The sequence below is a fragment of the Hylaeus volcanicus genome, chromosome 1 (genome assembly GCF_026283585.1).
Source record: "Hylaeus volcanicus isolate JK05 chromosome 1, UHH_iyHylVolc1.0_haploid, whole genome shotgun sequence".
NCBI lineage: Eukaryota > Metazoa > Arthropoda > Insecta > Hymenoptera > Colletidae > Hylaeus > Hylaeus volcanicus.
This window is the reverse complement of record NC_071976.1, coordinates 34,156,360-34,170,191: the sequence shown is the minus strand read 5'-3', so window position 1 is coordinate 34,170,191 and position 13,832 is coordinate 34,156,360. Positions and strand designations below refer to the sequence as shown.

General features: G+C 35.1%; 4 protein-coding genes across 24 annotated transcripts in view; 3 read left to right on the top strand and 1 right to left on the bottom strand.

The window, feature by feature from the left end:
* LOC128876869 (solute carrier family 17 member 9) overlaps window positions 1-1,383 on the top strand; it is a 3,140-nt gene extending 1,757 nt beyond the window's left edge. Inside the window, exons 4-8 of the mRNA XM_054123628.1 lie at window positions 109-241; window positions 377-473; window positions 696-861; window positions 921-1,079; window positions 1,147-1,383. Coding sequence (XP_053979603.1) covers window positions 109-241; window positions 377-473; window positions 696-861; window positions 921-1,079; window positions 1,147-1,286 — 695 coding nt within the window. The 3' untranslated portion in view covers window positions 1,287-1,383. The remainder of the gene's footprint in view (window positions 1-108; window positions 242-376; window positions 474-695; window positions 862-920; window positions 1,080-1,146) is intronic.
* A 510-nt stretch (window positions 1,384-1,893) lies between these two features.
* On the top strand, window positions 1,894-4,467 carry LOC128876856 (general transcription factor IIH subunit 4). The gene is made up of 7 exons (XM_054123606.1): window positions 1,894-2,494; window positions 2,594-2,718; window positions 2,889-3,094; window positions 3,176-3,349; window positions 3,436-3,522; window positions 3,602-3,817; window positions 3,908-4,467. Exons 1-7 carry the CDS (start codon window positions 1,981-1,983, stop codon window positions 3,987-3,989), a joined length of 1,404 nt encoding a protein of 467 aa, XP_053979581.1. The 5' UTR covers window positions 1,894-1,980; the 3' UTR covers window positions 3,990-4,467.
* Window positions 4,448-6,183, bottom strand: LOC128876886 (cyclin-C). The gene is made up of 5 exons (XM_054123697.1): window positions 5,859-6,183; window positions 5,681-5,787; window positions 5,348-5,554; window positions 5,014-5,265; window positions 4,448-4,926 (listed from the first exon to the last, which is right to left on the bottom strand). Exons 1-5 carry the CDS (start codon window positions 5,888-5,890, stop codon window positions 4,724-4,726), a joined length of 801 nt encoding a protein of 266 aa, XP_053979672.1. The 5' UTR covers window positions 5,891-6,183; the 3' UTR covers window positions 4,448-4,723.
* A 104-nt stretch (window positions 6,184-6,287) lies between these two features.
* Window positions 6,288-13,832, top strand: part of LOC128876715 (patronin) — an 86,070-nt gene continuing 78,525 nt past the window's right edge. For 10 of the 21 annotated variants that reach the window (XM_054123308.1, XM_054123437.1, XM_054123493.1 and 7 more), the window contains exon 1: window positions 6,289-8,973. In XM_054123308.1, the coding sequence (XP_053979283.1) occupies window positions 8,752-8,973 (222 nt within the window). In that variant the 5' untranslated portion in view covers window positions 6,289-8,751. Of the gene's footprint in view, window positions 8,974-13,832 lie in introns of all 21 variants that reach the window. The other 11 variants (XM_054123476.1, XM_054123464.1, XM_054123394.1 and 8 more) reach the window with 4 other exon arrangements.

The following is a 13,832-nucleotide window of genomic DNA, read 5'->3' as shown; positions in this document are numbered from 1 at the left end:
ATATATATATATATATATATATATATATATATATATATATATATATAATTTGAAAGTAACATCAATTATATGTACACACTTTCATTATTAACAAATTTATTGATGTAGGTGGTTTGAGTTTGACATGGACTCTCTTATTAGGCTACCATACTCTGCCATTCAGGGAAAGAACAACTTCTGCTAAATTAACTACTAATTACACTTTACCTTGGTTGAAGCTCCTGAAAAAACCTCCATTCTGGTAATCATTATGCATGGTGTTACTTTGAATTCAGTTAATTCCATAAATCACAAAACATAACTATTGTTTACATAACTATTGCTGTAAAAAGACATATAAAGTATATACACTTCATTTGTAAACTATAAATTTCAGGTCATGTGTAATTGGCCATGCATGTCAAAATAATTGTTTTTTTGTATTGTTATCATGGATGCCAACATATTTTCATGATACATTTCCTGAAGTGAAGGTAATAGTATTCATTATTAATTACCTTCTCGTTTTTATTAACACATCCAAGAACAAAGAATCACCAAATGAGTCATATGACATTCCATTACGGGTTGATACAGAATTGCAAAAATGTTGAGTGTTTCTGAGAAGTGTCTTATCAGAATATGTTGTTCTTGGATGTGTTAAGGATTCTATTTAATTATATAAATTTCTGCGAGTACATATTTATTTTATTTAGAGCTGGGTCGTAAATATGGTACCATGGTTATCAATGTTACCTTGCACAATTTTGGGCAAGGCTCTTTCTGAGAAAATAATAAAAGCAGGGTACTCTGTCACAGTGACACGTAAAGTAATCGAAACAATATGCTTTCTTACTGAAATAATAAGTCTGCTGTTTCTAGGTATGTATATAATAATGTAGAAAAATTAAGTAAAAAGATTAAACTCAAAATTATTTCAGCAAAAGTGGAAACATTTCAAGGTGCAATAATATGCCTTGCATTTATAATTGGTGGATCAGGTTTTCATAATAATGCAATTGCTGTAAATCCTTCAGATCTTGCACCAAAACATTCTGGCAGTGTATTCGGTTTAATGAATACTGTTGGTGCTATACCTGGTATGCAAAAAGTATCAATACACTATTAATATTTTCTAAAAAACAAATAACAGTTACATCTTTTCAGGATTCCTTGGAGTGTATTTTGCAGGACATATTCTACATGTAACACACAGCTGGCCTGTTGTTTTTATATTTATTGCTATAATTGACACATTGGGATGTATAATATATTTACTTTTTGGTTCTGGCCAAGCAATTATATGAAATGTCAAATAAATTCGTTATATAGTGTATTTACTATTTGATTCTCTTTGAATAGTTGTATGAAATAATTTCGAATAAATTTTATATTTTTTCGGTTTCCGGTGAATAAATCCTCATTCTATTATAATTCATTGTATAGGTAATACATATAAATTTGAATAGTATACAACGTATAACTTAATTGCATCAACCCACCAAGAAGTTTCGGTAACAATTAAAAATTTGTTGTCTCTATATTTTATACAGTTAATAATTCACATTTTTTTAAATTTAAGTAATTTATCATTGTAATTTCGGCCTTAAAACTTTATAAACAATAAAAGTACGTTTTTTTTTTCTTATAGAAGAAATTTGTTTACATATACTTTTTCCAACATCAGGCCTTGGAGTCGCATCCGCCAAAGTGTAACGAATATATTAAAACCAGAATTATTAGAAAATATTGCTTCTTTGCTTCAATATCCTGGAAAAAAAATCATGCTAGCCTAATCGCCCTGTCCTCGTCTCTTCTGGAATTGTTGTATCTCCCTCTTTGTCACAGCATCATTGGAGAGACAAGGATCTACCTATTCTTGTCTGCGAGCTTACTATTTTTTCCGCATCTGTCGCTCAAGTCAATTCGGAGTTTGGATCTGGCTCCTGCTACAAGTATCATTCCATGTTATACATAATTTGTAATTAAATATATAAAATAATGTCAAATACGATAACTGGAAAAAATCTGTTACGACCTACTGGATTGCAATGCAAAAATCTTCAAGAGTATTTAAAATCACGTCCACCAGATATATTGAACAAACTGTATCATAATCCACCAATTTGTTTGGCTGTGTTTCGTGAATTGCCTGTCATAGCAAAGCACTATGTTATGAGATTATTGTTCGTCGAACAGCCAGTGCCTCAAGCAGTCATTGCCTCTTGGTGTTCCAAACTTCATTTCGAAGAACATCTAAAAGTAGTCTCGATATTAAACGAATTAAATGTATGGAAAGAAGCATCGATACCAGGAGGATTACCTGGTTGGATTCTGAATACTACATTTAAGAAAAATTTGAAAATTGTTTTATTAGGAGGTGGAAAACCATGGACAATGTCGAATCAAATGGAAAACGATAATAAACCTAGAGATGTGGCATTTTTAGATTCGTATGCATTAGAAAGATGGGAATGCGTTTTGCATTACATGGTCGGTTCGCAGCAGCAAGAAGGTATTCTTCCTCCATTTAATATAATCGACAAATATTTATCATTGAATTGTGTATAATTGAAATATTATTTTTTACCATCTAAATGAACGATTTATTTAGGTATATCAGCCGATGCTGTTAGAATCCTTCTGCATGCCGGATTGATGAAACGGGATGAAGCTGATGGAAGTCCAGTTATTACACAAGCTGGTTTTCAATTTTTACTATTAGAAACTGCATCGCAGGTATTTGAATATAAATTTCCAATGGTTTTGATGTTGCTGATTTTAATTATTTAACATATATTGGTAAATTTGTATTATTTTTCTTCTCGAATTAAAATAGTAATTCCATAATTTTTATGTGTATGCATCTTTTACGTGATTGTAATTATTGTTAAATAAATCTGTTGCAGGTGTGGTATTTTATTTTACAATACTTAGACACGATAGAAGCAAGAGGACTTGATTTAGTTGAGTGTCTTACTTTTCTCTTCCAACTCAATTTTTCAACACTTGGTAAAGATTACAGTACAGAAGGAATGTCTGAAGGTCTATTAACATTCTTACAACATTTACGAGAATTTGGACTCGTTTATCAACGAAAACGTAAAGCTGGACGGTAAAGTACTATATGTTTTTAGTAGAACTTATTGAATAATTTTATGCCGATGTTGTTGATACATACTATACTTCATTCCAGATTTTATCCAACACGATTAGCATTAAATATTGCCACTGGACAAAACAAGCCATTATCTAGAGATCCAGAAAAAGAGGGTTATATCGTTATTGAAACAAATTACAGAGTATATGCTTATACAAGTTCAAATTTACAAGTTGCCTTACTTGGTTTATTTTGTGAAATGTTATATAGGTATTGAAACAAATTTGAATATTTTACAAATAATTTATATTAGATTGTAATTGTATTAAAATATCTGTTAATATTCTTTTGTCTAGGTTTCCAAATTTAGTTGTATCGATATTAACAAGAGATTCCGTACGTCAAGCTTTAAAGAGTGGAATTACTGCTGCACAAATTGTAGGGTATGTTTGGCAAAATAATTCTTGTTTGTATCGTATTCCATGGTATAACAAAAAATAGTTAATTTGTCTATATCAACAGTTATTTGCAGCAACATGCTCACAGTAAAATGATAGAAGTAGGTCCTCCAGTTTTACCTCCTACTATTGTAGATCAAATTAAATTATGGGAAAATGAAAGAAACCGATTTATATTTAGCGAAGGAGTTTTATATAGTCAATTTCTTTCTCAAACTGATTTTGAAGTGCTTAGAGATCATGCCCTTTCTACTGGAGTATTAATTTGGCAAAGCGAAAGGTATGTTTTTTAAAATGAATATTTTCATTTTATTTTTTTAATGAAATAAGATATTAAAGATTGTATATGTTTAATGCTTTATTTATTTAGGAAACGAACTATGGTTGTTACAAAAGCAGGCCATGATGATGTAAAAAAGTTTTGGAAACGATATTCTAAAGGCTCTGGTTAGAGGAATGAGAATGCTTTAAAAAGTACCAAAACATGATCACAATAGACAAATATTTTCTAGTAAAATTTCATCTTTAAAATTACATATTTTTTCAACTCTAAAGTCTGTAATATAAATAATTCATGAAATATAATGTTATACACCGATAATTAAATACATAATGCTATACAGAGACAAGAAGTTGACCATTTGGTCTGATTAATTATGGTACAATCTTATTCTGTTTCTTCATATAGTTAATCAGACCTATTAGTAAAATTCTTATTTTTGTATAGTAGTCTATGACTTATTTAATTAAAACGTCGTAAATTAAAGATAAAAACATTTTATTTATGTTAAATCTAGTGCATGTAGATTTGTGTGACTGACCGTGATTAATATTATGTAGTTGCTGATGCTATAATCCACTCCAACACTGACGTAGTCAAAGAATGTACTTTTATCGAAAATGAAACGTATTAAAGGAAAATTATTTTTTTATTTGTATTATATAATTATAAATGTTTTCAATTTATACACAACTTCCGTTTAATTGCACAAAATATACAATGTATTTAAAAATGTTTAAAATATTTACTTAAAAATTATATGAGAATTATAAAATTAATTCTTTCATTGTAAATTGTATCAATTCATCGCCAATATAAACGTATTTCATAGAATAAAAATGTTGACTTTTGTCATAGGATATTGTAATATCAATCCCAAATATTTGAGGATAACAGAGCTTGATGTCAGCGCTGTGGTGCTGCTTTTGGTTTTGGCATTTTAGACAATAAATTTTGAATTTCCTTTTTTTCGTCATATGTTTTCCATAGTTCGTATAAATTAATGATATAACGTGCAATTTCTTGTATTTTTTCCATATCAGCATTTAATTCAGCAAACCAAGACTTCAGATCTTTTTGCAATATAACGCAAGCTATTTGTAAACATCCTATAAACATTTCCATTATCATGATCTTTGTACATAATAAATATTAAATTATATTTTATTTTAATGTTAATATTAATATTGTCTTACCGATAGCTATTTGATATGGTGGATATAATAGACAAACATCTGTACGTAAGCTATCGTTAATTATACGCCAAGCAAGTGTCAATAACTGATCATCTGGGCCCACATCTTGAATAAGGGTCAATAAAGGACGATATGGTTGATACACTATTAAACAACAATCTAAATGTTCTAGGAGATAAAATTCACATTCCAAAATGTGATTCGTGCGATAAGGAAATTCCTGAGAGTAGGCATAATTGAATTTATTTTTTACTGAAATGATATGATTATAATAAATTAATATATTTGTTTTCTTTTACTCTTACTTCATCATATAGAGTAATTAATTACATACCTACAGTTTGACAAGTTGTGATTAACCTGGTATTAGAAATAACTCCAAATTCTTCTACCTTGGAAGCTAAAAAAACTGATGTGGGTGCCAACAATAAAGGGTCTATACATTTCAAACTATTGCGAGCATAAAATCTTTTAAAATAAACAGTTGCTGTAGCTATAACTTGTTGTCTGAGCTTCAATTGTTCACCTAACACTTGTATTACTATAAAAAGATATAAAATATTATTATACAAATTATTTAAACATGCACATAAATAATAGATACTTAACAATAATAGCATTAAGTAACATTTAAAACATATCTGATTATTTGATAAATAAAACTTACAATTTGAGAAAAATATGAACAGTTTTTGATATTCTTCCTCTGTTAAAATCGAAAGATCATGTTGTCGTTCCCGTACCAGGTCTTGTTTATCTAGAAGCCATTGTTGACTAAAAATACAAAGTATTTGATTGTTTTGCAAAGTAAAAGTGTGAAGTTGAATTTTATATAAATATCTTACTGATGTGAACTTTGCCAAAAATTGCCAGCCATATTACTGACAAATTGACTGCTTCAACAATGAGTAAATTTCGTACAGCTTAAACACTTTTTGATTATTTTCAAATCTTGATATATTCTGCTTTGTATTCATCCATTAACATTTTTTTATTTCAATTCATTGCATGTTTGTTACATTTTAATGCAAATTTTACAAACATCAAAGCCTTTTCTCACTCACCGTCATCATTTAAATTTATATTTTCTTAGGAACATCAATGTAATGTTTTTGTATACAAAAATATTTTTCCGATTCCGGCGACTATTGGGTTCGCTGGGGGTCCAGGCTGCAAGCTCACATATTAAAAATTGATACGAAATTTGTAGCGCCGCGTGGGAAAAACTCACCCAACTAAAATGTGGAGCGGACTTTTTAAATTGCTTTCCCGTTTGAGGTTTCCTCTGAATAAATTTGAAATTTGACGTCGCGACGTCTAATGGCAGTACCTATAACTAAATTCTTTTTTCTTGTTATTTACCAAAATGTACTTATTACCTCAATCACGCAAAATGATAGATGAAAAGCACAAAGGTATAGTTGTTAGATCTTGCATTTCTGTCGCATTGTTGCTACGTCTATGTATTAGCCATTACAAAACCTTAAAGTACTTTCAGCTCGAGCTCAGCTCTGAACTGCTTTGAACTCAAGTATTTTTAGGTTACTAAAAGGATTTTGTGACTCAAACGATGAAAATAACCCACTGCTTTGAACCTTCCTCTTTCGAATGAACCCTCATTCAACCCAAAATGTGCTCATATAAGGACAACAAACGTCGGCCCATAATTACATTTTCAAAAACAAATTCCGCCATTTTATGGATAATGGCAGAGCACGCAGGATAACAAATTTAGTTCAGGCAATTCGTATGAGATGGCGCTTACTGAGGGCTGCTAACCGGAAGTCGGTACATATGCGACGTTACCATTATGGCATAATAGTGTCTAACCTTTCCCTACGCACTGTTACCATTCGACGATTTGACCAAAGTCGAAATATTCTTACATTTACCGACGTTAAAAAAAAAAATGGATAATGAACCGCAGCCGTTCACGTCAGGAATCATCGAGGAAAAGAAGAGGACATTATATTTTGTTCCTTACTGGGATCCAATGGTACCCTAAATTCTAAGTAAGTGTATACAGCAGTGAGGACTGCAACGCTAGCTCCAATGCGCATGATCAGGAAAAATTCCACGAATGTCCATCACTGACTGTTACACATTATACATTGTTTATAAGATGAATATTAAATAATATTACTCTGATGATTTTTGTCACTCTTTTAAACTGAATCACCGCTAATAAAAAAATGTCTTGCATCTGTTAATGATATCATCATTCCGTAAAAAGTTAATCCAAATTTTCATAGATCGGGGGGCCTCTCAAAACGCGGGGCCGGGTTCCAGCGAACGCGCTGAACCTGCCTTGCGCCGGCCCTGCCTGAAACGTAAAAGATTTCAACGAGAGTTTTGCCTCTGTGTAAACTACGTACTCTGTGATATCGACTCGACCGGGAAAAACATGGCGACTACTCTCGAACGCCATTTCGATGTATCGTCGAACGATAATCTCGCTTCGAATCGATGGTCGTTTTCACGATGGACGGCGAACGAACGTGCCGTGGACTTGATGTTAGTGCGAAACGATGATTTTTCGTGCTGACAATACTTCTTACCTGAAAATTCTCGCGCATTAATACGCAGAATCGTGAATTTTTGGACATTTCGCGTGGCCAATAGGCGACAACAATTGCGCGAAGTCGACGAATCGTCGATGGTGCTAGTGCGAAGTCTGTGCTGTGTACGACCGTAGTCTTCTCGTGTGGTTTCGTGCCGCTGTCAACGAGAGCTTGAATATCTGTACCATAGGATAATTATACAAGAGAATTGCCACGGGATCGTGTAACAAACTCGCTGTGAATCCACGACTCGAGAAAGAATAGACTTCGTTCTCTGTCCGAACAAAGCAGAATCGCGTAAGGTACGCCCCTTTCGCAGGTGCCAATAACATTTTCGCGACATCCATCGAGAAGAATCGACCACCGAATACACAGGCTCTCGAAGAAGCTGATTCGGAACGCGTCCCAGAATCTACCCAGGAGACCCACTTTTCCGACTCTGAATTTATTACCTTACTTGGTTTTGTCCGCTGTTTCGCGCAAAATCGATAGAGAAGCTCGCACATTGCCCGCGGAGTGTGGAACGCTCACGCGAGGAGAGTCGCCGACAAAAATAGCAAAGTCCTCGACAAACACGGGCCCGGGCTCCGGAGTGTCCTTAGTTCTCGTTGCCGATCCTTCTCTACGTTTAATCCGTGACTAACCGGTATTATTTCGTGCGAATTTTACCAACGCTCGGCGCTGCTTGCCGATGGAACATCGTTCGTTCAAAACATCGTGTGTTCCGGTACGGGCCATGCAGTATAGCCTGTGATCGTTTAAATTACCTCGTTGCCGCTGTTTATGTGAATGTTCTCGTTCCAAGTTTTTTTTTGCGCGCGCGTGAGAGTGCCAAACGTACTCGAAGTCGCAAACGGCGTCGTACGAATGTAAATAAATCCACTCGCGAGCGATCGCGATCGTACGAGAGACCATACTCTAACCTTACTTCGAGGAGAGAATTTAGTGGTGTACGTACGCCTAACCTTCGCGTTGTCAATCGAGGTGCAGGTTTGCGTCGGTTTGCATCGGTTTGCATTCGTGCCCGATGACACCGTGACATAAAAGATATCCGCGCAAACGTGGCGAGACGTGAAATTCTTTGAACGAACAATTCGTCTCGCCGGCTATGACGAGAACAAGGACCCGTTCGAACGGATCGTCGCTACCACCGTTGCGGATGCTGTGATTTTGTTGAATGTGGAGTGCGATCTCGCGCCTTTTTGTCAAGGGCAAAACCGAGGAACCTGCCCCGGGGACGGAGGATCGGACGTGCGACGGTGTGTCCGACACGGTCGTCCATGTTTTCGACGCAATGGATCGTAACGTGGGTGACGATCGACGTAAGGGCACTGCCGGCGAGCAACAGCACGCCGCAGCCGAATCCGAACACTTCTCCGATGCCTACGATTCTCGCCAGGTATGCCTTATTTATTCCTCTTCTTATTTCACCTTGCTACACAACCCAGCAAACTTTGGAAAATATTTCAACCTACTTTTTCAATTGTACCGTTTCAATTATTTTTTTTTTTTAATTCGAATTTAACGTCGCGTCGACCTTAGGGTCATTGGCGACAGCTAGGTCCTGTCACCTGTTTTCTTTGAAAAACTTAAGGGTATTTTGGGGCTCTCTTGGTGATATTTTATACTTTTATCTTTGGGTATGGTATCTTGTTGGTATCTTGTTGGTATGGTTGTTGCATTCAAATAGCAAATGGTAGGTCGTGATATTTTTTCTGCGAATAGTGCACATCGGAGGTTCTGTTTTTGTGATGTGATACTCACGAGTGAGTTTGGAGCGACCAGTTCTGAGTCTGGCTAAGATTATTCTGTCTTTCCTCTTGATATTTTTGCTGGGCATTATTTCTTAAAAGTCTTTGGTGATGTTGTGCATTTTTATTCTTCTTGAGGTGTTCCATACCTTATTCCATGCTTGTTTCAATTATTGAACTACACTTAAAGCCTAACACATTGCGTGCTGGTTAAATCTCGTTGTCAGCTGTCGAACGCCTGAGTGCCGGTTGCTATATTGTAGCTTAACAGGGGAAACATTGGGAGGCTAAATATTCATAGGAAAGCACTTGATATGGTAGATTATTCCGTTATATTACCTAAATTATTTGTTATAGAATACAAATGACATTTTCTTTCATAATTTGAAAGTTTATTTGACAGATTTAATTTAATCAGTGGTACATTGAGAATTATGCATTGCCGTAGTATTGCAAGCAATATTTTAAGAACGCTAGACTCGACAAAATGTTTAGTTATCCGAAAGTGTAAATTTCTAAGTGTAAATTTTACATAGATTTTTACATTTTTTAAGTATAAAGTAACATTGGAGAAAGTCCAACATAAATAGTATGTTCTATTTAGATCTTGACCATACTTTGATATTAAATAAGCTTAACATGTCAACATAGGTGGATCACAGAACATTAATAGAAGTAATCTTTCTTTTTAAAATTGTTAACGGTCGGATCAGACATTAATCTTTATTAAGCCTCGTTAACTTTCATATCTTACCCAGATACTTTGGAGAAAATCTGATCATCTAGCATTTAACTTCTTTTGATCTGGTTAATGTGAATTTTTATACAAAATTATTAAGTTGTATGCAAATTTGGATCTTGACCCATTTTCGAAATAGATACATACTGCTAATACTGAAAAGTGATTGACACTGAATTCCTAATCTAATCTAGACCAATCTACAGAGCATATGCCAGATCATTTCAGGAACACATCTAATTTAATAAATGCCCCAATCTCTATATTTTAATTCGAAAGAAATCTACAAATATGTTACTTTAATTTGTACGATTTTCTATTTTCCATCGCATTATTTGCATTATATAGCGTGATAAATATAATTTGCTTGTCAGCACTGGTATTTGAAAAACATTGAATTTAATCGAGTTTTATCCCGGGGTTTCTTTTTGGTACTCTCGTATATTCAGTGAGTGAAAAATTCAATAAAAATCTATACAAACCGCCTAATTTTGAATTAATTAAAATAAACATATTAAAACGTTTACTTGTATACTCTGGATATAGAAATTCGTATATTTCTTTCGTAGGTATCCTTGAAGAAATTCATCAAGTACTAATCTAGATTTGCATGTCATTCCGCACTACAATTACCGACGTTAATTGTAAATTCATCAGAATAGTACGAACGATCTTCTTTCCGCATTCTGTTGTCGTTGAAGATCGACTAATTCAACTGGATAAGAGTGCATCGTGTTCGATCAACGAAAAGATATCGCTTCCCTCGTGTCTGGGGCACGTTACGAGCAGGTTGCGTTCGTGTACCACATTCTAATTAGCACTTGTAATGAATGATATCTGTATACGTGGAGAAGGTGCGTGCAAGTACATTATTGCGGGCAACGGCCATGCTCGAGTCTCGTTGAAATCTTCTGTTTACATCAATGACGCGTTATACTTTCACTGGGTTCCGGACAAAATCAAATTTGCCCACTACAAGGAAAAGCAAAATAAACGAAGAACATGTTCGAGTTAATTTCGTCTTATCGAGTTATCAAAACGAGCAAAAGCAAATCGCATAACATGAAAGAAATATCATATCTAGAATAACAAATACAGTAAATAAGACGAAATATAAATCTATACACATGGAGCTATTGCAAAATTTCGAGGTGGGATTAAAAATGTCCCACCGTGGATTATGGTCCGTCGAAAAGGTGGGATACTTTCGATCCCACCGTGCCCCGAAGAGTTAAGGACACGTACTAAAGAACGGTTTGATGAACACGTGAAACATTTTTTGAGATAACAAAAAAAAAAAAAGTGGCGGCGGTTCGAAAATTTTTGCGAAGGCCTTCGTCACGAAACGCGCGTCGGCTGTACCGTCGTTATATTCTTTAGGTTGCACGTGAAAAAGAAAAAAAGAAATATTAGATCGTTTGTGGTGTTTGTCGCAAGTGAGTAGCAATCGGATTTTTTTTGTTTACCATTTAGAAAATTATGACGAGCCGAAGAAATTTTTTTTTTATTTTTCACCGAAATTTCGCGAGAAAAATCGTCAATGAAAAAAAAAAAAACTAATCAAGTAATCGCAAAAATCCATTGCCACTCTTCGGATAACGTATCTAAAAGTAGCGTGCAGAAATTTCAGAGCAATCGGACCGATAGTTTACGAGATTTACGTTGTACCGTTTCGAAAAATGTAGTTTCGAGATGATCCCAAAAGAAAGTATACGCGCGGTCCGATTGCTCTGAAATTTGTACACTGCTACTTTTAGATACGCTATCTGAAGAATAGCAACGGATTTTTGCGATTACTTGATTAATTTTTTAATTAATTTTTTTTAAGAATAGTACCCATCTGGCGAGCGCTTAGGGTGGCCGGAGACACCTTAAATGCAAATGTATAAAGTCGCTCGTGATCTGAGCTGTTAATGCGACAAAAAAAAAAAAAAATTCAAAGAATAAATACATTTCGCTTCCGAACGCGTTTCCAAGGACGCGTTTCTCGGAGAACTTCATCCGAGGTCAGCGGAGCGGCGCAATTAAACGACTAATTACGAACGTGTATCGCGATTCTCGGAGATCCTGACCATCGTGCCAAAAAAAATCTTGGGGAGTTCTGCGAGCGCGGGTTCGTTTTCGCCTAGCGATAAACAACCTTGCGTACAGGAAACGAACGCCGTATTCGTCGTAGCGTCGCGGCTCGGGAATACCATCGGCATGATCGTCCGTGCGGGCATAGCCTAACCGTCGACCTGCGCATTTCGAGCACGAACGACCATGTACGGATTGACATAGTCTTTTTTTTTTTTTCTTGGCACAACCGTCGCGAGACACCGAGACTCGTCCGTCTCAGGTGAACCAGCCATATCCACGCCGGCTGACACTTCCGTGAAACCGTTTGTCGCAATTATTTATTTTAGCGAGATCTAAATTTTTCTTCTTCTTTTTATACAGGGTAGTTTCGTCGAAATCGGAATGGATCGCGATATCGCGGAGTACGACTGTTGCGCCGTTTATATTTGTAAATGTTCGAAACTTTTGAGCAGGAATGAAAAATGATCGATCGCATGAGCTGAAAGTGACGCGATAAATAACCGAGTTTTATATTCCTGTCTTCGAAGTTGAAACAGCGAGATACATTAACGAGGGGATGAAACTACCAAGAAAATGTTTTTACGAAGGTTATTCGGTTTAAATGGGCAAATTATATGGCGTCGATGATTTCGTTGCGAGTGAACTGGCGAGGGAGCATTTAATACGTTGATCGCCATGTAACCCACACGTGGGTGACAGTGCTTTCCACCGAAGAACCAACGAAATTAATTCCGAATGTCAAGCATCAAAGGAAACGAATTTAAACAAAATTCACGAATTTTGATGAAATTACAAGAATAAATACGACGATAAATGCTTAATTATGCAGTCTCCGATAGTTTAAGTAATATTTCATTTTAGTAGAAACTTTAAAGAATATTTGTCTGGCAGTCGACGTGTTAACAAACGAATTGGGTTTCTTAAATGTTATCTTACGTACTTTTATCCATAATAAAATGGCATTTGGGTAAAAAAATTCATTGATCTATCGTACGTAACCATTTATCGTAATATAAATTCATAAAATGTAGTTTGTAGTCGATAAATTCCATGCAGCCTGCCAGTCTGTCGAACAGTGATAGAAAATGTTGGCAGAGAAAAATTCAACTATTTCAAAGTTTCCAGGTGCAAGCTGGAATCCTTCTGAATAAATATTTCGATAATTCGCTAGCATTGCATCTACTTTCATCTGAGAGTCAGATGACACGTTGTTACTGATGTATGTCTCGTGGTTATCATCTATTTATATCACCAATGCTCATATCACGGATCGTTGGTCGCCAATAACTGGTGTTTAATTGGCGCAGCTTACATATCGAAGCTTCAAGCAGTATCGCTACAGTGGGTGTAGAATGTATTCGTACGTCGATCGATTTCCCAAAAAAACTTTTCTGTGAAATTGTAGTTTCTTAACGTCCTTTTTTTTTATAATCAATGATATTCTACATATTCTCGGAAATCTCTAGAATATAGTTACGAACAACGATTACTGGTTTATATAATTTGCGAAATTAACGAGAAAATACGAAAAATTGGTAGAAATATAGAAGCAATTCGCACGGTTCTTACGACGAACGATTTACAGTAGAATTTTGTAACATAACCACATCGATTTATTGCTTCGTGGGAATTAGAAAACATGAAATTTCCAGTACAAAAGATTTAAAAAGATGCTCTAATAAAGGAACG

Coding starts and splice junctions, on each gene's coding strand:
- LOC128876856 (XM_054123606.1), top strand. CDS start 1,981: ATGTCAAATACGATAACTGGAAAAAATCTGTTACGACCTACTGGATTG. Junction 2,719..2,888: donor TATTAGAAACTGCATCGCAG/GTATTTGAATAT, acceptor AATCTGTTGCAG/GTGTGGTATTTTATTTTACA. Junction 3,523..3,601: donor ACTGCTGCACAAATTGTAGG/GTATGTTTGGCA, acceptor CTATATCAACAG/TTATTTGCAGCAACATGCTC.
- LOC128876886 (XM_054123697.1), bottom strand. CDS start 5,890: ATGGCTGGCAATTTTTGGCAAAGTTCACATCA. Junction 5,788..5,858: donor TTTTGGCAAAGTTCACATCA/GTAAGATATTTA, acceptor TTGTATTTTTAG/TCAACAATGGCTTCTAGATA. Junction 4,927..5,013: donor ACCATATCAAATAGCTATCG/GTAAGACAATAT, acceptor AAATGTTTATAG/GATGTTTACAAATAGCTTGC.